Genomic DNA, 26,634 nt, shown 5'->3' on the forward strand with positions numbered 1-26,634 from the left:
ATGTATAATATATCTTCTTTAATGCTATATCTTGGGACCTGATTCTAAAACATCAGAACACTTTCAGAAAAAATTTTTTGCAAAAATTCCACGGATGTAACTGGGGCAGCATCCTTAAAGGGACAACTTTGCACCTTATTTACCCCTAAAAGGGCCAAGTATACGGGTATATATATATATGTATATGTGTGTGTGTATATATATGTGTGTATATATATATATGTATATATATATATATATATATATATATATATATATACACACACACACACACGTTACATGTATTTATTATAGTAATAACTATAAATTCTGCATATTTCCATGCAACTAACCCTGAAACAAACACGTATCCTACCCTAACCCTATAGTAAGTACATGTTAATTACTATCACTCAGTACTTAAATGTATAATTACACTGTAACAGGGACACATTAAAATAAAATGTAGCCCAACATTGATTTGTTATAAATTTTGTAGTTTTTGAAAGTTTTTGAAGTGTGCCCCATAAAGATAATTCAATATTTTGTATATTCGCCATGTTGAGCTTTCCTATTTTATTTATTCTGTAAAGTGGGATCATCTTTTTTCCACCTGTCAGCTTAACTAAAATATCAAAATATCCCATTGAAGTTCTTCCCATTGAAAATACTCATAGGAAGCGTGTGCTTGAATTCTTCAGAACTTATTTCATTTTTCATCCTAGCTAAAAACAGCATTCTTAAGCTTTAGATTTTAAGATCAGAGAGACATTCTGACAATATTCCACATGTGGCTGGGCTTATTTGCATGATATCTCTTCTCCTCAGTGACCCGGAAACCCAGCCCTTCCCACAATCCTAAGCGTGGATCCATAACCATGGCAATGTAGCTGTGCTGCTGCTCAGGCTAAATAGCAGCAGCAGCTGGTTCCAATTGCACTGCAGCACAAGGGAACAGGAGGGGAGGGGAGGGCAATGTATGCTTAAAGAAGCGTCTATGAGTTGCTTTTAACTCTCTAGCATCATGGTCTTCTTTACAATAAACTTTGGAGGCATCTCTATAAGCAATATCAGCCATATAAAACTATATTATAAGAAGTAGTTTGTGTAGTGGATCAGGTATATATATATATATATATATATATATATATATATATATATATATATATATATATATATATAAGAACTTTGGGGGATACCCTTCCTGAACATTTACCTAAGTGCTTGGCTATTTTAGATTGTACTAAATCCACACAGCGATGACTAGCCCAATCTTGCACAATCAGGCTTCACACAAAGGGTGTGGACACCAGAGCTTCTCAGCAAGACTGCAGGCACAGCTGACGGTGAATCTGCAGATCTGAGGGGTGTTGGAAGGAGATTTGGGTTGGGGGGAGAAGGTAAATAATTCATGATGTAAAAAAAAGAAGAGAGGGAAGGAGATTTGAAGGAAGGCACTGCCAGACATATTAGTGAGGTTTGATGCTGAGCGTTTGATGTCCACATGTTTGTGTTTTGTGAGCAGTATAGTTGCCAATGGACATTAATTGCTGCTGCTCTGCATACAGCCTGTGTTAGGGAAATTCAATCATTACTGAATTCTGTTATAGCATGACAATTAAAAAAAAAATAATAATAAAATAATAAAAACATCTCAAATAGTACTTTAGAATCATTGCTGTTATTGTTGACTAAAACATTTTCAGTAGTTGAAATAAAAGCAAATAGAAATAAAAAAATAAAAAATGTTTTTTTTTTCTAAAAGTTAAACTAAAATAAAAAAAAATAAAAGCTAATTTAAAATATCAATAAATACTGCAATAGTATTTAAATAACACTAAAATACCACAATAGAATGACACAAAAATAGTTTCAATGGAATATTTTCAACTTAATGTTTTTAGAGGAAGTGATGGCTGCATGTGGCTGATGGCAGTAAAATTTGAAAGTCAAATCTAGACACAATTATGACACTGTGATGAAATTCATTCGGCGGTCTTTCAAATCATTGTTCAACAACAAAGAGAAGCTTTGGATAAAAGAGGCATATGTAGTCAAACTATCTGATTTATGGTCGTGATTTACTAAGAGCAGACCCAAAGAACCCTGAACAAATGTATTATGTTTCTTGAGCACCAAATGAGCATATTACAGTGATTTTTGAAGGATCATGTGACACTGAAGACTGGAATAATTCAGGAATAAATATATTAAAACAGATATTTCAAATTGTAATATTATTTCACAATATCACTGTTTTTACTGTATTTTTGATTGGCTAAATAAATGCAGCATTGGTGAGCGTAAGAGACTTATTTCAAAAACAGTAACAAATATTTTTGAACTTTTGATGCAGTACAAAAATATAATGGCAATGACTTGAAGCAAACACTGACTGTAAAATAATTCTACCCTCTAAAAATGAAAACATACGTTTTTTATTAATAGTGGTACCAAATTTACAACCTGCGGTGGTACGTTTCATTGCACTTTATTTAAATGGATGGAAACAAAAATGTTGTTAACCACATGACAAAACAATGATTTCAGACCCATAGTGTTCGGATTGACCATTTGCATTTCCAAAAGAAGAAACTTGACATTTGTGTTGTGTCTCGGGACAGGGAGGGGCCGGCTGCTGACCACAGTAGGCGTTGTCTTAGGAACAGATGTGCTCTAGACAATAGATATTGAATAGGGAATTATTTTATAAAACACAAGCACATCAAACACAAGAGAAGCAGCAGCGTGGGCTGACCCACTATCATTCCTTTATCAGACTGCCTGGCACACATCTTTTATTTCAAAACCCTTTTAGGTGTGAACACTGAAGGAGTATGTGGTTATTCAATGATTTCAGATAGTGTCTGAAGCTCAACTGAAACTCAAAGATAAAGTTTTAGTATATTAGTTTTTATTTGAACTCATTTCAAATAAAGGCTCATAAGCACAGGGCTGTGAAAACCCAAAAGGTATGGGTTGGTTAATGTCAGTGCAGTTAACTCAAATGGTAAACATAACCTCTGGGTCCACCAATATGGACGACAGATGTTTGCTAAGTTCATTGCAGTGTCCACTTGGTAAAAGAACAATCATATTGACATATTGATGGAGTAAAAGGTATGACAAACTAGTTTATGATAAAAGCTCTGTCCGGGTTCAGAAATGGTTTTAAATTTAACTTTAGACTTTGTGCCAAGTCTTTCCATAAGAATAGATAAACATTGTGCAAACAGGATAAGACCGGCCTTCCTAAATAGCAGCTGAACCTTCATACTAACTGACCAGACCAGAACAACAGAGCTTCAACTTCCAGCTCAACTGGTTTAAATAATGTAAAATAGAAAAGGTGTTCAATAAAAATATTTAACAACTTAAAATATGCAAACAAATATTTATTAAAATACATCATTTGAAGTAAAGACAGGCACTTAAAAAAAAAACTTTAAAATGGTATACTATTTAAGAACAGAAAAAAAAAAAATCCATAGAAAAGGCCCAAATAAATTAAACAACTTAAAACTTAACCAGCAACCTTGAAGCAAAACGTTTGTGGTATTTCCAATGCTATTTACTGCTATTTCCAGTCAACATCAATCAGATAGATAGATGAAATCGATGCATTTGTAATGGTTTATTCCTTGCTTTCACTTACTTATTTTTGCTATAGCATGGATCACATTAAGATATCAAAAATCAGAAAGTATTAACCAACATGATACTGAGAGGCAATCGTGAGCGCGCGTCGTGCCCCCGCGGTGAGTGGAATGGAAAAGTTAGTGTGGACTGTGGAGAGAGTGAGTGAGAGCCGGATCTATCCGTCGCCATTACTGACTGGAATGAGAGGGGAGGGGATGGCTCTCCGATTGCACGCATAACGTTACCACTCTTACTGCTAAAAGACTGAAAGCAACCACTTTCGGGAAAATTTGCCGATTATTCCAACCGTCCACGGGAAACACAACAAAACTGGAATTTGTTTCGGAATCGCATCCGTTGAAATTAAAGCAAATAGTTGGAATGCCTCCTCCTATCTGTGGTGTCGGGAGCTGGGAGCGACCATGTTAGGTAGGGGAATGCACACGGAGTATGTGACTTTCCAGCACGCTTTTTGTCGTTTGCTTTTCTGAATTTGGTTAAATGTGTGATTGTTTTTTCTATGTGTAGGAGATAGTTGTGTACCTTTATGTAAATGCACAGATTTGTCTGTCTCGTCTACAGTGTGTTGTGTCGGTGTCACACTTAACTAGCTCTGGCTAACTGGGAAGCTAGCAAGCAAAGGAGGCATCTAATGCCTTGTTAGGAGCAAGGCCGTGTCGATGCGAAAACAAATAAGCATATTAACACACATTAAACTGACCTAAATCGACTTATTTAATATAACAAGCGCGTGTGTGTAATTCATTTGCTGCGATAAAACTACTCTGACGTGAAAATCAAATCCTGGGATTTAAATGCTGTGAATACTGGGTTGAGGTGTTTCGAAGTAAATGATACCCAAATTCTTGCCAATTTGGACCCCCCATTCAGTTCGTTGTCATAGCAATCATTATGAATAATTCACTCGACTAGTTCTGGGAATCGTCGCGTCCACATCTGATCGCAGTGTGGCTCGCGACTCGCCGTAACAATAGCGCTGCTGCTCGCGTGCTGGTCGGAATTCCTTCTCACCTTCAGCAGATGCTTCTGTCTGCTTTACATCCTCGCGCGTGAAATACAGCCCGCAGTCATTTACATGCGCTTCTAGACACTGATGTCCAATGTTTCCGTGATTTAACGCTCGTGAGGTCCAGTCTTTGATGTGCCATACATGCGGCCGTTATTTATGACATTTACAACACAAAGGGTTAATTCGGTTAAAATGATTGTTTTGTCATCATATACTCTCCATAACAAAAAAAAAATGCAATTAAGATCATTTCAAAAAGTGTTTTCCAGACCCGGAAAAATTAAGTCATGGACATATTTCATCAATTATTGATCCTTTGTAGAGTGAATCGATTTGTGAGCCGATTGTTCTTTTGAGTCGGTTCAATTCAATTGGTCAGACCGGTTTACAAGATAGTCTAAAAGATTCATTAGAGAATTTGTGCGAATCTAAATGTCCTTTAAAAGTCTTTCCTCCGGTTTCACAGACAAGGCTTCAGCCTAGTCCCAGACTAAAATGCATGTTGTTTTAACTGAAAGCATATCTTAAAATATGTCAGTGACATTTTTGTCTCAAGATGCACACCAGTAAGGTTTTTTTTTTCTTTCTACGGCATGTTTATAAAAGCTACTTAAATGCCATAATTGAACTAAGGCCTAATCCTGGCTTAATTTAAGCCCTGTCTGTGAAACCGAACCTTTATCCAGTAATGATAAATGACTGAAATGGTATGGGAATTCATTAGTTAAAAGTCTGTATGACTATATTTCAACTGAGGAGCACAGAATGACAGCCTCAGTTATCATTCACTTTCATTATGTGGAAAACCGATGCAATGAAAGTGACTCAGGCTGTCATTCTGCCTAACATCTCCGTTTGTGTTCCACTGAAAAAAAAGAAAGTCATACAGGCTTGGAACGGCAGGAGTAAATGATGACACAATTTTCATCAAAGCATCTCATACTCTTTTAAAAGATTCACTTCAGGCTTTACATTGCCAAATATTGAGTATATGCATATTCAGAAGTGGTTCTAGTTATGCTATCAGTGCCAACACTGAATTTAATGGCATTTATAAAATAATTTCTAGCAGTTATTTTGTTTATCATGAACAGAATGCTTTTGAGTGTAGATTAGTTAATTTGTTGCCTTATTTCTACTGACAGAGGCATTTATTTATCAGCACAAAGCTGCTGATGACAAGCATAGCTTTGCACATTTAAAAAAAAAAAACACTGGGGTACATTCAGTAAAAGTGTATTCCACTGAATGAGCTTGTGCCACAGTATAACTACTCCTACTTATATTAAGATCAACCAATGCTTGAGCTAGTTGAACATTCATAGTACTGGAGCTTAATAAATAAGATTTGTGAAGTGGATCATTGTGAAATTTTGGGATGGTTTTGTACCTAGAGAGGTTGTGGTTGTGTTTGCAGACTTTAACTGTAAAAAAGGGTTTTAAAATGCAAATGCCTTATGTTAGTAAATGCAATAATATTACCATTATAAACAGCTCTGCCATGCTTAAATTTCAGCTGTCAATAATTATGTTGCTTATTATGCAAGCCAAGGCAACAATTTTGGTTGTTTGTGTTGCGATTGTGTCTAGGTTGTCAACAAAGTTATCAAATGCAGAGTATTAAATGATCAGTGTTCTGCTATTGGAAACTTTAAGCTTTATCTTATTGTTGACTAATTTAATATTTTTGTTTTGCAGGTAGGTGATAGGAGGGGAAAGAGCAGTCGTGCGGGACAGATGATCCAGATTAAAGCTACATCAGCTCATTCAAAGTGAGACATGGAAATGTGCCTGCACTAGCAAATGGAAGTACATGCTTGCATTGCCGGCATACTTTCCTTATTGTAACAAGCAATGAGAGGGGCAATATAATGGCCAAGAATAAGGAGCCCCGTCCGACATACGCTGTCAGTGTCGTTGGGCTCTCAGGCACTGAGAAAGAGAAGGGCAACTGTGGTGTAGGTAAATCGTGCCTATGCAACAGATATGTACACCCCAGTGCGGACTGCTACTACTCAGAGCACACTTCTGTGTTGAGCACAATTGACTTTGGAGGGCGTGTGGTGAATAACGATCACTTCTTATACTGGGGTGAAGTATTACATCGAGGGGATGATGGCCTTGAGTGTAGAATCCAGGTCATCGAGCAGACTGAGTTCATCGATGACCAGACCTTCTTGCCTCATCGGAGCACAAACCTGCAGCCTTACTCGAAACGGGCTGCAAATACCAAGCTTCAGTCTGCCGAGAAGCTGATGTACATTTGCACAGACCAGCTTGGGTTGGAGCAGGATTTTGATCAGAAGCAGATGCCTGATGGCAAGCTCAACATCGATGGCTTTGTATTGTGTATTGATATAAGCAAAGGGTGCAATAGAAAATTTGATGACCAGATGAAATTTGTCCACAGTCTTTATTCTCAAATTTCCAAGGCGAAAAAACCCATAATCATTGCGGCAACGAAATGTGACGAATGTGTCGAGCAATATCTGAGGGAGGTTCAGACGTTTGTTACAGGTAAAAAGAATCTCATGTTGGTGGAAACATCAGCTCGATCATCTGTGAACGTGGAACTTTGTTTCAATGCTCTGACACAGCAGATGGACAAAACCCGAGGTAAACCCAAAATCATCTCTTATTTGGAAGCATACAAATCCCAGAGACAATTAGTAGCTTCTGTCTCAGACAAGTTTGAAAAGCTCATTGTTCAAACTGTCCGAGATTATCACACAAGCTGGAAAATTGTCAGCAATAAGTTGAAAAGCCATCCAGACTATGAAGAGTACATCAACTTAGAAGGCACCAAAAAGGCCAGAAACATCTTTTCAAAGCACATAGGACAGCTGAGACAAGAGCATATCAAGAGGCGGCGTGAGGATTATCTTACCAGTCTGCCAAAAATTCTTAATAAGTTGCTTAACAACCTGGAGGAAATTGAGACGCTGAGTTGGACTGAGGCTCAGAGCCTTATGAAGAGCAGGCCTGAGTTTCAGTACTGTTTCATTGAGTTAGAACAAACGCCATGGTATGAGACCGACCACCTCGATAAAACCGACGACAGAAGAGTGCCCTTCGATATCCTCAAAACCATGGAAGGAGAGAGGATTTATCAAAACCACGTCCAGCATTTGATATCTGAGAAGAGGCGGTTGGAGATGAAGGAGAAATTCAAGAAGACTCTGGAGCGAGTGCATTTCATTAGCCCCGGCCAACCGTGGGAAGAGGTAATGTGCTTTGTCATGGAGGATGAGGGGTACAAGTACATCACTGAATCAGATCGCAGGGATGTTTACAGTCGGCATCAGCAGGAAATAGTTGAAAGGGCCAAAGAGGAGTTTCAGGAAATGCTTTTTGAGCACGCAGAGCTGTTCTATGACCTCGATCTGAATGCGACCCCAAGCTGTGACAAAATGAGTGAGATTCATGCCGTACTTAATGAGGAACCTAGATACAGAGCTCTCCAGAAACTCGCCACAGATAGGGAGTCACTTTTACTGAAACACATTGGGTTTGTCTATCACCCCACAAAAGAAACATGCCTCAGCGGCACGGCTTGTATCGATCTCAAAGTCGAGCAAATCCTCGCCAACAGGCTAGTTCAGCTGGATCACGGCCGCTCGAATATCTACTACAACAGTGCCAACATTGATAAGGTTAACCTGTGTCTCTTAGGCAGAGAAGGATTGGCACAGGAGCTCGCAAATGAAATCCGAGCTCAGTCCACTGATGATGAATACACCCTTGATGGGAAAATCTATGAATTAGACCTTTTGCCTGTGGATGTCAATTCTGGCATGCTTTTGAACCATTCCTGGATATCGAATTTCAAGCCCCATGGGTTCTTTTGTGTCTTCAGCTCTATAGAGTCGCTTAATTACATTGGTGACCGCATAAGCCGGATACGAGCTGAGATTGCCCAGAGCAGAAGGGATAGGTATAGCCAGCCAGTGCCATTCATTCTCATTTTAGCAAATCAGCGCGACAGTATTTGCAAAAACATGCCTATTTTAAGGCATCAGGGCCAACAGCTCGCAAATAAGTTACAGTGCACTTTTGTAGATATACCCACCGGCACTTTTCCCAGGAAGTTTAATGAGTCTCAGATAAAACAGGCCCTCAGAGCTGTGTTGGAGGGATTGAAGCACAATTTCGACATGATGAACCCCATGCCCTCAATTAAAGATCTGTCTGAGACAGATTTACGGATAGTCATGTGTGCCATGTGTGGAGATCCATTTAGCGTGGATCTCATTCTCTCACCGTTCCTGGACTCACATTCCTGCAGCGCCGGACAGCCCGGGCAGTGCAACACGCTGATCCTTGACAAAATCATCGGCGACAGTCGCAGACGCATACAGGTCACTGTGCTCTCCTACCACTCCTCCATTGGAATCAGAAAAGACGAATTGGTGCATGGGTACATTCTTGTTTACTCAGCAAAACGAAAGTCTTCCATGGCTATGCTGAGGGCGTTCCTGGCTGAAGTCCAGGATGTCATTCCAGTTCAAATGGTGGCCATTACGGACAGCCAGGCAGACTTCTTTGAGAATGATGCGATAAAAGAGCTGATGACTGAAGGAGAGCACATTGCCACGGAAATTACTGCTAAGTTCACCGCTCTCTACTCGTTGTCCCAGTATCACAGGCAGACAGAAGTTTTCACGCCATTTTTCAACGAGGTCCTCGAGAAGAAGAGCAACATCGAAAGCTCCTTCATGTTCGACAACAGCAGGGACGGAACAGGCACCGGTGAAGATGTCTTCCCGCAGTCACCTCATAGCCATTCGCCTGCCTACCAATACTACCCTGACTCCGAGGATGATGGGGAGGGACCGCCACCTTACAGCCCGATAGGCGATGATGTGCAGCTGCTGCCTAATCCTAGTGAACGGAAGTACAGAATCGACCTAGAAGGAAACGAGTACCCGGTTCACAGCACACCTCTTGGTGATCACGAGCGGAACCACAAAGTGCCTCCCCCAGTAAAACCCAAGCCTAATGTGTTGCCCAAACCCAATGTTAAAAAGCTGGACCCCAACCTTCTGAGGACCATTGAGGCTGGAATGAGGAACTCCAGGAGGACGCGAAGTCCAATGATGGGTCACGGTGATGACCTTGAAGCATCCGACAACTATGCAGAGCCGGCCGACACTCTTCTCAAATTCAAAGGCTTTAGTGATGACATATATGCAGTACCGGAAGACGCGCACAGTAGATCTGGCAAGATCCGCAACTCGTTTGGTGGACTCGCTCTGCACGGGGATGAGGAGAACGGCTTTGACTCCATGTCTAAGTCTCAGGGTGGCAGAAGGCCTTCTAAGTATAAACATCGTTCTAAGATCCTCTTCAGCAAGACAAAAGCCTATCAAAGACGAGTGCACTCAGATGTCAGTGACGATGAGTCGGGGCCTGCAACGCAGAAGAAGAAGAAAGGAAGGGGTAACCGAGGAAGTGAAGAAGATCCACTTCTCTCACCAGTGGATCCTTGGAAAGGAGGGATAGACAATCCAGCCATCACATCTGACCCAGAGCAGGATGATAAGAAAACGAAGAAAAAGAAAGCACCAAAGATCAAGGAACCCAAAAAGGTGAGCTGGTATTTATTTATTTTTGACTTATGTACTCAATTATTATTTAAAACTCAAAGGATTTTGAATCATATAGGATTAGGTACCACATCGACTAATTTTTTTTATTTAATTGTTTGTGTCGATATTGTGTATTTAATTGCGCATGCTCGTTTCTCTTATTTTAAAATTTAGATTACCTTTGCTGGCATCTAAAGCTCAATTATAATTTAATAAAACTTTTAAATCTTTAGTAAATCTCCAAAATCAATATACATTTTTAATACTGTACATTATAATGTTGTGATTCTTCGATTCAGATTCAAATGAGTAAGTTTAGGTTTCAGTATTTAATTTATTTTAGGATATTTTTAGTTTAATTCTTTTGACAAAATAGCATAGAATTGTAATATTATTTGTCAGAATTGTCGTATCTGTGCATCCTTTAAAATAAAGATGTTATATTATTTCTATGATTCTTATTTAGAAGATGATTATAGAAAATAATTTCCAACATTCTCCCTTTTAAATGCTAACAGCTGGCACATTGAAACGTGATTGTCGTCAGTATGCATTGTAGTGATCATAGAATCTAATGTGTTATCTTTTCTCAACAGGCAAAGACAATAAAGACCACAAAGCCATTGTACCCGCCAACTCGTAGAAATTGGGAGAGCAACTATTTTGGGGTGCCTCTTCAGAACTTGGTCACTCCTGATAGGCCCATACCTTTGTTTATTGAGAAGTGTGTTGAATACATTGAGCGAACTGGTAAGTTTCCTGTTTTTCTAAAGCTGAATAACCAAATAGCATCTGAAAATGTGTAAAACTCTTGTCGGTTCTCCGTTTGAAGGCTGATTGAGAATTGTATCTTTGAGTTTACAAGAATGAAGTGATATATTTTAGTAATTTTTGTTCTTGGCGTTTTTCATTTAGTAGATTGCAGTTTTAGTAACATGTACTAAAAATTGGTCCTTCCTGGTCCTGAGGTGCTTTACTGAAAATTGTACATTTGTGCGTTTCACATTGCATACTTAGCGAGCCTGATACAGTCTATATTTTAAAGCACAGGAAATTCTGTATTCAGTTCAAATACCATCAATGAGTAAATGAATGAAATCCATTACTCTGAGATAATACATTATGACACAACAGGAAGTTGATGGGCAGGGGAGGAGGGAAGTCAGTCTGGTAAATGATTGAATGGGTTTTTATGGCACGTGTTATGATGATCAAATTTTTCCCAGAGCACTTTGTTCAGTTAGATTGTGGTGGTTTGCATTTTCATGGACTCTGCAAATGATGTGTAAACACTGAGGCCCAGCATATATCATAGCCACGGGGTGGGTTTAACATAATTTCTGGACATGCTTAGCATTTTTGGACTCTAACAAAGTCTGCTTCATATGCTTAAAGCAGTGATAGAGGCCCTTTTACTGTGCCTGTTTGTTTGGTTGGTTACAACATGCCCTTCAGTAGCTTGTTCTGTAACTGTGGTCAATGGAAACTTTGACTAACACGGCTGTCAATAAGCCCAGCCGACCCGTAATATAGCTTGAGGTTTCATTAGCGAGTAGGTGACACCCACATACTGTCGTTCAGGTTGTGGCTATAGATCAGTGAAACTCATGCATGGATGACATGCATTGATGTGGTTTCTTAAGGAAATTATTAAGCTGCTGTTTGTGGTTGTGGTTTTTATGGTGAGTACTGGAAGTGGGCAAAGTGTCTGTGGTGAGTGTAATACTAGACCAATTTGCTGGTTGAACTGGTTTTGATTTGTGTATGTGTGGCCATACACCCATAAAGCCTGTATAGCCTATGTGATGATCCGAAACAATGTTTTTTGTGTTTTTTTTTTTTTTTGCTGATCTCATGTTTAGATCTCACATAGTGCTGTGTGCACTGTTAATGTGCAGGACTATTGATTTGTTGTGGTGAGTGGCTTTTTTTTTTTGTGACATGCAGGTTTGTGGACTGTATAGGGAAGCATTTAGCACTATCATTTCGCTTTACAAATTGGTGTAAATTATAAAATTATTAAGGCACAACAATATTAAAGTTTCTAAAATTCTAAGTCAATTAGGCTTAGTTATTTACAGGGGGGCAGCGTTTCATATTATGTTGAAGCTTCCCCGGGCGCCGCCATTGGCTATCAGACCATCACCTGCTGTTAGCATCCCATTGACTCCCATTCATTTTGGCGTCACTTTGACAGCGAATAACTTTACATCTGAGGCGTTTAAAGACTCCATTTGTCCATTATTTATTTCTAAAGAAACACGAAAATGTATGAAAGGCTCCATTACCTTGTATCTTACGTTATGGCCCCGTAGAAGCAGTTTTTGTAAAAATAGGCTAACGATTGCGTCATAGCCACACGACTCTCTGTCGCACAGTAGAGAGATTACCGTATGGACAGGAGGAGAAGCTCGCGCGCAATCGGGGGGACGTGGAGGCAAAATGGCAAAGTAATTAATCAGAATACCTAGCAAAAGTTTCTCCTGCTCCAGCTCATGGACAGCTCCTACTCACACTCTCCGTCTCTGCAAGTTTCGGAAGGGAATGATTCAGATTTTGCTTGGCACAGCTACTAGAAGACAGACGGGTTGCTCACGTCACATCTACGTCGTCAAGCTCAGTTTGAGTCTGCGCAGTACGCTCGACCATCAGGAAGTTAGTGCTTCTAATTGACTTCACTTTCCTCCGTTAAATCCAATGGGGTCGCTGTGTCCAGTTTATATACTGTCTATGGTTATTTAATGTCATTGCTGATGGCCGATAAATGGATGCTATGAAAGTTCTGCACAATTTTGGCAAAAAACTAAAAGACAAAAAATTTAAATGAGGCATTTTAAATGATTCAGATGACAACATAACATGTAGGCTACACTATTAAAAATGTATATTTCCTAAAGTTTACATTTAGCGGTGGACAATATTAAAATTTCACAAATAAACCAATTAATTATTTATGTTATGGCTGACAACAGATAAATGGATGATATTAAAAATCTATACAATTTTGTCTAAAAACTAAAATCAGGCATTTAATAAATGATACAAGTGAATTTAGGCATCACTACATTATAATGTACAGTATGAAAAATAAATAAAGATTAAGATTAAATTTAACGGTGAATCAGAAAGATTAGCTTTAAGTGATTGTTAGATGCTGGCAAAGGTAATCTAAATGTAGAAAAAGATAAATGAAAATTAACTTGAGAGGAGCATTTTACTAAATATATGCTTTTTTTACATATTCATTATGTTTACTTAAGCTGTTCTTTAATATTTAATATTTGTATAAATCCGTCAGGAAAACAAGTTTTTAGCAAATGTTTAAACTGTACATGTTTATATAAAAAAAGGGGGTATAAACATTATTACATCATTAAAAAGTTATTATAATAACATTATTATAAAAACTGCCTTCTGTGCAATTTAAATGTTTGCATACAAATCAATTAATTTGTAATACATTTTTTTTTTTCTTGAAAAATAGACATGTACTGTGCCTGATATATATCCAAATGAATCAATATCGAAAATAATTTAATTGAAATCAGAATTGGATCGAATCATAAGCTTTTGATTCGAATCGTGAAATTTGTGTCTGTCCTGCCCTATGAATGAGCATGAAAGATTATATCTAATAACAACCAATATGTGAACAATATTGACCAATACTGGTCAATAAAGATAAAATACTTAATCTTTGGTATTTTACTGAAAATAAAATATTTATTTTATTTGTGCTATCACTTTAAAATCAAGCCGTATTGTCTGTGGTTGAATCTGGGCCTTTTTTGGTTTCCAGTGGAATGAGATGAGATGGCACATTGTGCCTGTGGCTGCATCTGAGCATCGCAGGGCTCTGTTTAAGAGCTTTTTGAAAGCATCTTGCTTCACAGAGCTGTGCAGATGAAAAGGTTCATCAAACACCCTGCCCCCCAAGCCAAACGCTCACTCCCTCCCATTTATGCCCCTCTATCTCGCTCAGTACTGCATTGTGAAACCCAGAGGAAATTATAGCCTAATACTTGACTCTCTTTTTTTTTCTGTGGTCAAAAAAGTAGTCCAACAATCCACTCCTCCAAACATGGTGTATGCACACACACACACAGTCCTTTATTTCTCGCGGCCCATCATTTCTGAAAACCAAGAGCCTGTGGCGTTAAAAACTGTATGGAGAAAATGGACTTTATGGATGTTTCCTAATTGACTTTCATGGCTCATTTAGGCCTGGATGCTTCATTTATTCATCAGAAGAAAACCCCCATTGTCATTTCCTCCTTGCAGGGCTTCACAGTAATAACCTCCTCTGTGTAAAATTTTATGGATGTTTAGATATTTACATGAGACACTAACCATAAAATAAACCATGAACTTGACAGACACTGTATAATCAGAAAAAACATTGTTGCATCAGTTCCCAGCAAATATTTCCGAGCCTTTAATAGGACTACGTAAATGAGATGATCACAATGCACAATCTTTGGATCTCACAGTGACATGCTTCTATAAAAATAAAGAAATTGTTGCAACACATAGGGTGCATTTTAGTTGACCTGATGTTTTCCCTATGGGTGCAGTGGTGCGTTAAACAGCTCCGTGGAAAGGAGGTACCATTTACAAAAAGTTTGAATTGTTGTGCAATACAGTTGGAACATTAGCACTTTTTTTTTTAAAGCTTTGCCTGGAAATATTGGATATTAATATTACAATTAGTGTATGTTTCACTTCCAATATTTCCAGTAAATGCTGTGCCATGTAAATAGTAGGGTAATATTTCAAATGCATTTAGTTGCATAGTAATATTCCAATTCCAATTAGTTAATATTCCAAGTTTGAATATGAACTCATTATTTATTCAACAAAGCATTTGCTAGACATATTTGAGTATTAACTAATTGGAAATGGAATTTTATTATCCAACTGGGGTTGGAATATTAACTAATTACTTAAATAACAAAGCATTTACCTTGTATTGTGTATACAAACTAAGTGTTACCTTAACTTTCTTTTTTTGCGACTCATAGGCCTGCAGAATATTGTTTAGCAGAAGCTATTTTATATATTCTGTGTAAAACACAAAGTTCAATTGACATTGCTTTGCTTTGCCAGCATCATTTGATCAGCTGTTGTTGTTTAAATCCACAACATGGACTCAGGGCCGGTTGCAAAGCCAAATACAAAGACTTCCCTGTGGGCACTTTTTGGTTTGAACTCAAATGGAAAAGAAAAGCCCAATAACTCGGATTGGCTGTTTCTGCTGCAAAACGGTGGCAGCTAAAGGCACCAGTACCATAAAATGTCAGTTGCAGTTGCTGCCCAACAGTAGACTATTGCAGAGGCTTCTGGTCCAAATCTGAATGCGATATGAATGCTGTGAAAGCTTTGACAAGCTGTATGAATTGCCAGGAAAAACTTCAGAAATTACAGTTTCCAGCCTATATAGCCAAATGAAAGATGTCAAGGTTTAAAAACCTGACTTGGCCAATCCACTCGATGTGATCAAGCGCAGATGTTGCCCCATACGCAAGCTTAACAATACATTACCTCGCCAATGACTGGATGCTACCAAGTGTGAAATAAGATATGTGCCAGAGAAGCTCATAGCTGAATGATTTCAGTATGCTTTGGCAGACTGGGTATGAGATTAGCAGAAAATGTCCTGCATAAGCACGGATACACAGCGGTTCTTGGCCGGACATGCGGAACTGCTTTGAATGAAGAAAAAGGCGAGAGTATTTGTACAACAATTAATCAGCTGACTAATATTTCATGAACAAGACAGCACTGGGCTGAAAGGGTCATAAAGTGTGTTTACAGACAATCTCTAAACCATCATTCTGCAACATTGGACTGTTTTTCTGGAACATTAGATGAATTGTGACTGGAAAATGGACAGGATTGTTTACAGCTTGTTGATGTTTTCTCTCAAGGTCTATGTTTAAGTTTATTTACACGATATGATACCATAAACCGCAATGTTATTACTGTATAACAAATCATTAGAGAGAAAATTTTAATAGACGCCTAAAAATCCCTTTCACACGTTTATCACCTTGTTATTCTGGAGTCAGATATGAGTTTAGATTACAAGCTGTATGTTTCTAGGGTGTGTTTTAAAACCCAGTGAGCTGGCTAACTAGACAGCTAGCTCTTTGGTTGCAATATTTGTACATCTTACTGTTTCAGGGCATCTGTACGGGTGACAAGGTCACAAAAGCAAGATGCTGCGCATTTCCAAGGATGCTGTTGCAATGATGCACTTTTTAAAGTGGCTCTTTTGCAGTGAAAATGCAGGAGTCAGCCTTTTCACAAGACTTTAGCCCTTTAGCCTTGCTTTTCAATATTGTACGGCTTCCTCGCAGCCATAGGGATTACTTAACTCAGTAGGGAATAATTGTCATAGCCCGTTTCTGCACTTTCAGACCTAGTGCTGCAGAGTATCACAAGTCAACATAATGTGACGTCAATCTTAATAGATTTAGCTACCGTGGTAACTATAGTTATTCCACTTATTATTGCAACTGAAAAAAAAAAAAAATTAATCAATTTTATTTGTATTTTAAATTATAATTTTTAAACTGTGAGACATTTTAGAAATCTGTTTGTCATTTTGGAGTTGTTCCTTGTTGTTAATTGTGGCATTTTGCTGAAAATTGGTATATGGTATATTTCTGTTAGGGTATTATATTATAATCATTTGGCTTATGTCATGCTTTTAGACCTTATACCATGTAAAACCTGATATACATGAAATAATCAATATTTATGAAACTGTAAACTGCACTGTTATTACTGTATAACAAATCATCAGAGAAAATTTTGTAAATATTGCGGTTTGAATAGCAGCCCAATAATACTTAGACTTTTTTTTTTTTTTTTTTTTAAGAACAATTTATTGAAACTTAGCCAAAAATATTGTATTTTTCCCCCTTTTGTTTAGTATCATATTTCATACATCAGGCTTTTATAGTTCATAGTGATATCAGAGACTCAAGGAGGAAAAAAAAAACGTTTTATTCAGAGGCCCAAACCAAGCAACAATATGCAATTTGGTGCAGTTTTGCTGATCTTAATTTGGCCAAAAAGTAAGATGAAATTCTGACATCTTGTAATGTAAATCGTAATGACCTTTATAACCGTATAGCAGAATACTTCAATAAAGTATAAGTATAAATAGACAATAATGTCTTTGTACGATGCTATGTAAATACGTAATACTTAGTTTAATGATTAAAGTTCAGTCGTTTTTATTGTGAGGGGCAAAACATATAATGCAATGCAGTAAAATTATGATTGAGAGATCCTCAAAAGCCTGTTGTATTATATTTGATACTCTCATTAATATGATTTTCCTAAAAAATTTGGCATGGACAATCAAGTAAACCTAAGTTGCTTCAGTTCAGTAAGTGTTCTTCTTGAAATATTGCTAATATAGAAGTTCTTTTTACGTTTACTGAATAAAAATCAGTAGATTAATCAAGATTTTACAGCAAAAAGACACATGTACCACGAGTCCACGACCTGAAGGGGGATTATATTAAAATACCTTTTAGTTGCTAAAAATGTTTAAGCTATCAATCAGATGATATAAGGTATGCAGTAGTGTGTATAACAAGTTTTACAGCAAAGTTTTGATCATGTTGATAATTTAGGGGCAGCTGAAATATGCGTAATATGATACAGTAGGCTTTATAGGGTTAAGTGTCATATCACTCTGAACCCCTCACATCCTGGCCACTTCCTCTTTAAACTGTTGCCGTCTGGTCGGCGCTACAGCGCATTGAGCACCAGATCTACCTCATGAACAGTTCAATTCCCCCACTGGGCAATAAACAAGTGCAATACACACCACTATTGATTTATACTCATATTTATTTATCATACCATACCTCTTATTCACATTCCCTTGCATTGTATATAACATCTGTACATAACATATATTGTCTTTTGTAAATTGTGTACTTTATGTATTTATTTTTATTCACTTATTTTACTTTCATTATCTTTCTTGTCGCTGTCATTCTGTCTGTTCTCTTGAAGCTTCTGTCACAAGACAAATTCCTTGAATGTGTAAGCATACTTGGCAATGAAGCTCATTCTGATTCTGATTCTAAATCTAAATCTAAACCGACAGCATTGTTGAGTGCAGTTGGAGGAAATGTGAGATTTTAAAGTGATTTGCAGTTTTCCCCATATCAGAGTATTGTCGTGTAGAGTGCTTGATCTATTGCATTGTGTAAAATCTACAGATAAGAATGCAAATGTAAAGGTGTGGCTTGTAATAAGTACCTTGACTTACCAACTTGCTTTGCATTTACATGCACAGATCAGTATAGGGCTGGGTATCGTAAAAACATTTTCGATACCGATACCTTGACCTCGATTCCGTTTCCTGAACGATACTTTTTTTCTATACCAAGTTTATGAAATCCATTTTAACAAGATTACAATACATGTTGCCTAAAAAAAACGTTGGTTTTATTTTTTCAGTGCGTTGAATTTTTTTTTTTACAGACTCAAAGACTCATGTAGTGCCACTGCGGGATGGAATATATGCCTCACGCTCAACCGGACACATAAAGCTTGCTGCAAAGCACTGGCAAAAGTAGCCTAATGATTATGAATGTGTCAATTAAAATGTCTCCTTGCTATTTTTTTTCCTGTTTATTAATAAACTAGTGTTTTCTGAGTCAGTGTTGGCTGCAAGGATGAAGTTGACGATGCTAACTCGTCATCTCCGCAGTAAAGTGAATGCTCGCGCCTATTGAGAGAAATGCACCTTTCATTTGGATTAAATAATCAGAGAGAATTTGTTTTTGATTCGAATTGGTTCATTTAAAAGTAGACATTTCTAGCTTTCTATATGCCTATTTCTCATGTCTGTGAGGTAAGTAGCCTATACGCTGAGTTTCGGTTCATTGGTGACGCGCTCCAGGTCTTCTTGCTGTCGAAGACAGAGCAACTTTCTGCTCTTAAGTTTATTCCGTGGACTGTCAAGTGCTTCATCAGATTTGTCATGTCGCCACTTGGTAGCAATTATCTTGTCGTAACTATTGCATTGCGCGCTGTTGGCATCGAGCCTGGTGAAATGTAGGCACACTTTTGATCTTTTCCACATCTTTTACATCGATGGGGGTTGGGATGCTTACACACTACAGCCTCAAGTGTGAGCCACGTCTCTGTGCGTAACTTGCAAAAAAAAGTGTTTTTCCTTGATGCCTCGCCACAGCCAATCATGCTGCTTGCTTATTGTCTCACTGACGTTGACTAGATTAACCCCTTGGGTATCGAAATTTGGTACTGAACGACAAGAGATTTTTTGCTACTTGATGGTATCGAGGTAATTCGGTCGGCGCCTAAAAATGATCGTACTCGATACCCAGCCCTACAGATCAGTCCAAATGAATTTAATCAGACTGCTGATTTTGAATGTAATAGTTATATGTATCCTAAACCTAATTTCTTTTATACGAGTCCTGAGATCGATTTCGTTTTAAGAAACTGATCTTGAAGTGCTGGAGACCTACTCAGCCACACAAATAAATTCTTATGTTGTTTTTTCATGCCTATTGAGCTATCAGTCACATTACTATTTGTTTATTTGGCTGCATGTAAACGCAGATACTGAGTGTGTTTTAACCTTTTACAGGCAGAGACTAGATCAGTGTAAACAATTCATCTGTGTAGGACACATCTAATCTGCTAGGCTGCTCTGCAAGTGGAGTTCCCCTCCTGATGACTGTTGCTTTGCCCACTGTAGACATGCACCTTGCTGGAGGGTTGCAGAAAGTTTTGATGACTCTGGCTTTTTCTTCCTTTGACACATTAAGGTCTCTGGCGAATGCTTAGCAATAAGTGTCCGACAACGCAAAGTCCTGTTATTCCCCTTGGCCTCCTCCTGCTTGTCGTGCTCGAGGGGAGAGGATGTCAGAAGCACTTGGCTTTGACAGGCTGTCGCCACATATCAGCCAGTGCATCTAGACTCAGGATGAGGCTTAGAAAGTGTAATGAAGTGGAGGGCGATGATGCCATAAGCTCTGGGAGACTGTAAGAAAGCAAGAATGAAGCTTATGCACTTGAAGAATTGACAAACAGAAATGTACAAACTTTTTAAGTTCCCATGGTGATGGTTTGGGGCTAATGTCCATGAGAAATAAGACATGCTGCTGATTTCTAACATCTAATTAGCAACTGCCAAAAGAAGAATTGTGTTCAGAATAGCATTTTAATTTTGCAGTTGATACTCTATGCACAGTTACTTTTTGTACAATTTGCCTTCCTGTATACTAAATTAGACAAAATGTACATTATACATTGAGAGCACACTGAGCAGAAAATAGTCTCCCACATTTCATTGCACCTTTTGTTTCCAGTGTGACAAATGATCTGGAAATAGTATCAGCCCTGATTTATAAAAAAAAAATATATATATATATATTTATACAAAATAACTTAATGGCACTTATTGAATTAATCTTGTAACATAGGCCACGTACACACTGTAAAGCTTCAGGAGTGACAAACCCAATTAAATGCGGGAGTGAGTCGTGTTCCGTACACATGGAACGTTAATTTGGGGGACTCACTCCCGCATTTAATTGGGTTTGTCACTCCTGAAGCTTTACAGTGTGTACGTGGCCTATGTTACAAGATTAATTCAATAAGTGCCATTAAGTTATTTTGTATAAATATATATATTTTTTTTATAAATCAGGGCTGATACTATTTCCAGATCATTTGTCACACTGGAAACAAAAGGTGCAATGAAATGTGGGAGACTATTTTCTGCTCAGTGTGCTCTCAATGTATAATGTACATTTTGTCTAATTTAGTATACAGGAAGGCAAATTGTACAAAAAGTAACTGTGCATAGAGTATCAACTGCAAAATTAAAATGCTATTCTGAACACAATTCTTCTTTTGGCAGTTGCTAATTAGATGTTAGAAATCAGCAGCATTTCTTATTTCTCATGGACATTAGCCCCAAACCATCACCATGGGAGCTTAAAAAGTTAGTACATTTCTGTTTGTTCTTATTCTTCACAATTCCCGAAACTGCAATTAACATTGCTGTAAACATAGCAACGTTCTGGCGTCTTACGTGTTTGGTATCCACTATTCTGACCAAAGATTATTACAGTGACAAAATATTTGTTGTGTTCAACAATTTTAACTAAAGCACAGTCGATGGAGGCATCATGTTTTTTTAAAGGCTGCTTCACAAAGGTTGACACAAAATTCAGAAAAATATTTTGTTCTTGTTGTTTGGTGCGTATAGTAAAGAGCCACAATAAAGAGCTTATTAATAACGAAAACGCTGATTTATTTTTGCTAATTATTTTTTTATTTCAGTTAGTTTTTCAGTAATTGTTGTTAGTTTCGTTTAGTTTTAGTTTTTCACTTATGAATTTTTTATTTGATTTCAGTTTACGAAAATGTTTTTTGACCAGTAGTTTTAGTCTTAGTTTCAGTTTTCGTTTACGAAAATAACCTTGGTATAGCCTGCATTGTACTCTCTTCTGGAAGCTGTTCTCTGTAAAACGTGCAGCGCACAGACAAACGTTGAGGTTATAATGCTCAGGATCAGTGTTAAAAATACATTTTAACCACTCAACAGCCTTAGGACAAACTTTTTCCGGGCTTTACAAAAGCTAAAGTAAACACTAGATCAATACTGTAATGTTAGTTAAGAGGCTACTGGAGGCAAAGCTTTACATAATAGCTATCAAAGCAACTACATAAAACTTGACAGAAAACAGTTGTGATCCATAAACAACAGATTGTCCTGACAAAATGGGAATGGCTACGTCTTTCAGTTAACCTCTCTAAGTTCGTCACAAACTTTTTCCGGGGTATAAAAAGCAGCGACAACAACTCTTCCTCTTCTCTAAAGCAGCCCAACACGGCCTCACACGCTTTGTTGCTTGTTCCCGGGGGAAGGGTTTATGTACATTTTCAGGTTCATGATGTCACCAACCCAGGAAGAAGCTCGTTGTAGTCTCTACCAGCCGTTTGTTGTAGTCCTTAAAAAAAAAAAAGATTTCTGTAAAATAAAATATCTCCCTTTGCATTGAACTTTGAGCGTCGTAACTTTGCAGATGTTGTTTATGCTCAAACAGCAACATTACACACTAACTAAAGTTAAAAAAGTTAAATCATAATCAAGGACCCCTTTAACTAAACAGACATCCATAGAAGAACTTTGTCTCTGGTTTAGATTTTGCTGTAGAGTAATAATGTAGCCATAATGTAACCATCACTTTGGCTTTCAGTAAATACACCTTCTCCCAGACGAACATGGTATCTTCTGCAGATGACGCAATCGCAGTAGTTTGCGGCTTAAAAAAAGGACTATTTTTAAGCATATCCCATCTGTTCATGATGAATTAGAGATGAGCTGGAGCGAATGATGCCGTCACTGTTTGCTGAAGGGCAGATGTCCTGGGTATGCCGGTCAGTCCATGGTCGAGCTGACCACAGCTCATCCGCCGACACATTACTCATGCATTACTGCTTTAAGTACAGACCCAAAAACCATGTCGCTGCAGTGGCCTCACAATGAGCCCTTGATTATAATTCACACTGAATAATTGAACGTGCTTTTTTGATTGTTTTGCTTTTAGTTCCATTTTGTGTTTGGCTTTTTGCATATGTTCCACAAGCGGCTTGCTTATTTTCATCCTATCAGAATGTATGTCCATCAGCCCGCTGCGCACCTGTGCTTCTTGCTTGTTTGCTGCGAGCAGGTATTCTACATTAAATCAATGCCACATAGTTCTTAGGACTGTGCGAGGGGATGCTGTTTAGCTGCAGGCAGTAGATAAGGCCGCTCGGCTCTGCTAAATCCTCTCGACTGCCATGCATTTCTCATGGGGCTAAACACACGCAAACCCACCCCTCTTTGATAACAGCCAACTTGCTGCGCTCACAACTTAGATTGGACTCCTTTTTATTTTAAAACCACTGCCACTCACGCAGCTGTCAACTCAGCATGACTAAATATGTCGGGGCTTAATTTTTAACCACTTTCAGACAGTTGTTTGACTCCGGAATCTAGACATCTAAGCATTTATGTAAAAAGCATAGGCTTAGGACCTTACATGCCACTTCTTGACCTAAAAGTAGCTGAGCTTAAAGGGATTTCTTTTGACATTTCCCTTCACCGTTTTGCATTTTCTGCAGATTGTGTGTGTAGTTACTTTAAAGGGATTGTTCACTCGAAAGTTAAAATCATCATCATTTACTCACCCTCATGTCATTCCAAACTTGCTTCACATTATGACTTACTTTCTTCAGTATAACACAGAAGTAGAAATTTTGAAGAATGTGCCGATCTTTATTTTTTGACATTGAGGATTGGAGTCTTCAAGCTTCAAATTTGTCACAAAGCAGAATAAAACATCATCTATTATAGAAGAGGAATCAGGATCAAAGATGTCTTCTAATTAAAGCTATACATAAGCTTTGTGTGATGAACAGATGAATCGGACTCCAATACTTCTCTAATGAACCCAGGAGAGTTGGGGTGAATTTCAACATTTTCACAGAATAACGATTAACTTTGGTCTGTTTCTCAAACAATGCTTCATAAGATATACATATATAGAAAAGCAGCATAAAAGTGTATATATAATATAATATATGTATGCTGCTTTTGTGGGGTTTTTTTTTAAGCTTGAGTGCTCCACTCTTCATTCTTTACAGTTGAATGGAAAATAGCAGCCAGCTTGTTCTTTAGAACTTGGATGAATAGAGTCATAAACGTTTGAAACCGCATTAAGATGAGTAAGTGATGACAGAATATTAATGTTTGGGTGAACTATCCATTTAATAAAGGGACATTGTCAACATGTTTGTTTTTTTTTCTTGCATGGATTTGGAAATCAATAAAAGGAGAGCTGATCCGCTTTGATATTTTCCTTCACATCTGCCGCTTTGATTTATAGGCACCAAGCGCTGCAGAGCCAATTATTATCACAGTAGTGTGGAAATTGATGACCTGACTCAGATTCTGCCCCCCCTCTACATTCTGCAAGGTTTGATTTCCAGAGAGGCTTTTGTTTGCGGAGTGTCTAAGTGACACTAATGTTGGCATTTGAGGCTTCACGTCTCACGTTGCAGGATCAACCCTGACCTGAGTTTATTTCCTAAACCTTGTTAAGTATATTGAAACCCTGTGAGGAATAAGGTTAATAAGGGTTGGTGTATTTTTAAACCGATTTCCTGTGGAATGAGCATGTGAGTCGAAGCTTCCTCCTCTGCTGATTTATTATCGTGTGTTAGTGGAATGCTGAGGCAATAGCTTTGAAACTCACGTTTGCCCCCCGCTAACACAATCATACTGTATCTCATGGAGCATTTCTTCACCAGGCTTTTGCGGTGAGGGATGGAGGTTGGTTTAGAAAAGCACTTTCCCTCCATGTCTATTTGTGGAGCCTGATATTTGGTCTTAAACTCCACCATAGGGGTGGGCGTTATGACAGAATAATTAAGCAGATGGTGTCAAGTGATTGTGTATAATGGTTTAGCATCAGCACCAGATGCACAAGATCTTCCATGTAATCATTTCCCTTCATTTGAATGGTTATGGGTACTCGCTCATACTGGAAAGATGCATCGGAAATCACTCTCAATTCCTGCCAGCACACTAGCTCTGTTCCAAAACGTAGTGCGCCAACTTGTTCCTTACATAGGCAGCATCCTTCTAAATTAGCATCCAAATTTGTATGGAACCTATATATATTACATTTGTTGTATTTATTCTATTAATGTATATTTTTATTAATACTTTGTGGTATTGAATTGAATATCTTTGTAATCAACATTTCTCTTATATGCTATGGTGATTTTTATTTTATTATATTATTATTATTATTACTTTTTAATAATCTTTTCTACTTATCTTGTCACAGTGCATTCTGGGTTAGGAATCCTAGAAGGATTCGTGCAGCAGTGCTGCCTTAAATTTCAGCCAGGAGATTATTTATGCAGGCAACCTTTTAAACAGTCTTAACACCAGATTTTTACAACAGAGCTTAAGTGTTTCAACACAGATGTAAAAATCTACATTTATGTAAAATAATTTTTCACACAAGCTGTGGTAGTCTGGGCGCTGCAGAACAGGTGCAGTCTACCTGAAAGGAAGAGACATCAAACATTTGATGTTACAACAGATTCCTTTTAAGCTCCTCAAACATTTCAGAATTATAAGATAAGATACAAGATACAATTCTCAAGAAAAGGTGTAGCGTATAAAATGGATCATAGCAGCACACTGGGAATACCCTTTGTTGGGTTTACACAGGCCTCTGTGGAGGAATGAATCTTTTGATAGCGGCCCATCCCTGGTGTGTTCCTGTACAGGCACGCCCTTTTCAGAAAGGATTTGATGACAGCATTATAGTGAAAATGTTGCAGTCCCGGTGTGACGTTCGTCCCAGCTCTGAAGCAAGAACATTGATTTCGCACAGACATGCGCTATAGCATTTACAGAAGCTGTAACCCTGAGCTTTGCCCTTTATTTTTGTACGACCCCTTCAAGTCATTGTGGCAACATGGGAATACAAAGCATGACATTTGCTACTATGCTCTAGAGTCCAGCCTAAAGCATTACCGTTGACAGCTATTTTATCTCTGGAGGTCGCTGCAATCATAAATAAGATGTGCTAACAGTTAAAAAAAGATACCATTGTATTTTGACAATAAATCAGTTTTCTTGCTTCTGAATATTAATGTTATTCACTCACAGAAACATTAACTTCTTTCCCACACTCATCTACATTATCTCACAACAGATGGATGATGTGGGCTCCACTTTCTTCACTTCTATAGCGCGCTACATTCGGGTTCTGGAAGTAAATATTTTATTCACTTTCTCCATGGAGAAATAGATGTGTATAACTAATATAGGTTTATTTAGTTGTTTTGTCATTTTAAACTTAACTTACTACTGCATAGTATAGTGTTAAAAACGACGCTACACACATTCCTTAAGCACACAGCACCTTGGATCCACCAATGAGAGAAGTTGCTGTTGCCATAGAAACGAAAATCATGGCAAAAAAAGAGGCTCAGCATGAAGTATTGGGAATGATGTAATTGAAGTCTCCCAGCAGTCTTGAACTACTTGTACTTAAAGTTTAAAAGAGGAAATTAATACTTTCATTCAGCAAAGATGAAAAAGTGACAGTAAAGAATGAATGCTGTTCTTTTGGCTTTGCTATCACTCGAATAAATTACATTTTAAAATGTATTAGGGCAGAAAATAGTATTGTAATATTTTGCAATATTACTGTTTTTACTGTATTTTAAATCTGTATTTTACTGATCAAATGAATGGAGCCTTATTGATCATAAGAGACTTTCATAAACATTAAAAAAAATCCCCAATCTTTTGATCTG

At 37.9% G+C, this 26,634-nt stretch overlaps 1 protein-coding gene across 1 annotated transcript in view; it reads left to right on the forward strand.

The window, feature by feature from the left end:
- The first annotated feature begins 3,793 nt into the window (after positions 1 to 3,793).
- The window catches only part of arhgap5 (Rho GTPase activating protein 5), a 36,112-nt gene continuing 13,271 nt past the window's right edge, over positions 3,794 to 26,634 (forward strand). The window contains 3 exon segments of the mRNA XM_084392812.1: positions 3,794 to 4,047; positions 6,347 to 10,236; positions 10,833 to 10,986. Of these exon segments, the coding sequence (XP_084248938.1) occupies positions 6,520 to 10,236; positions 10,833 to 10,986 (3,871 nt within the window). The 5' untranslated portion in view covers positions 3,794 to 4,047; positions 6,347 to 6,519.

The sequence above is a fragment of the Rutilus rutilus genome, assembly GCF_951802725.1.
Source record: "Rutilus rutilus genome assembly, chromosome: 21".
NCBI lineage: Eukaryota > Metazoa > Chordata > Actinopteri > Cypriniformes > Leuciscidae > Rutilus > Rutilus rutilus.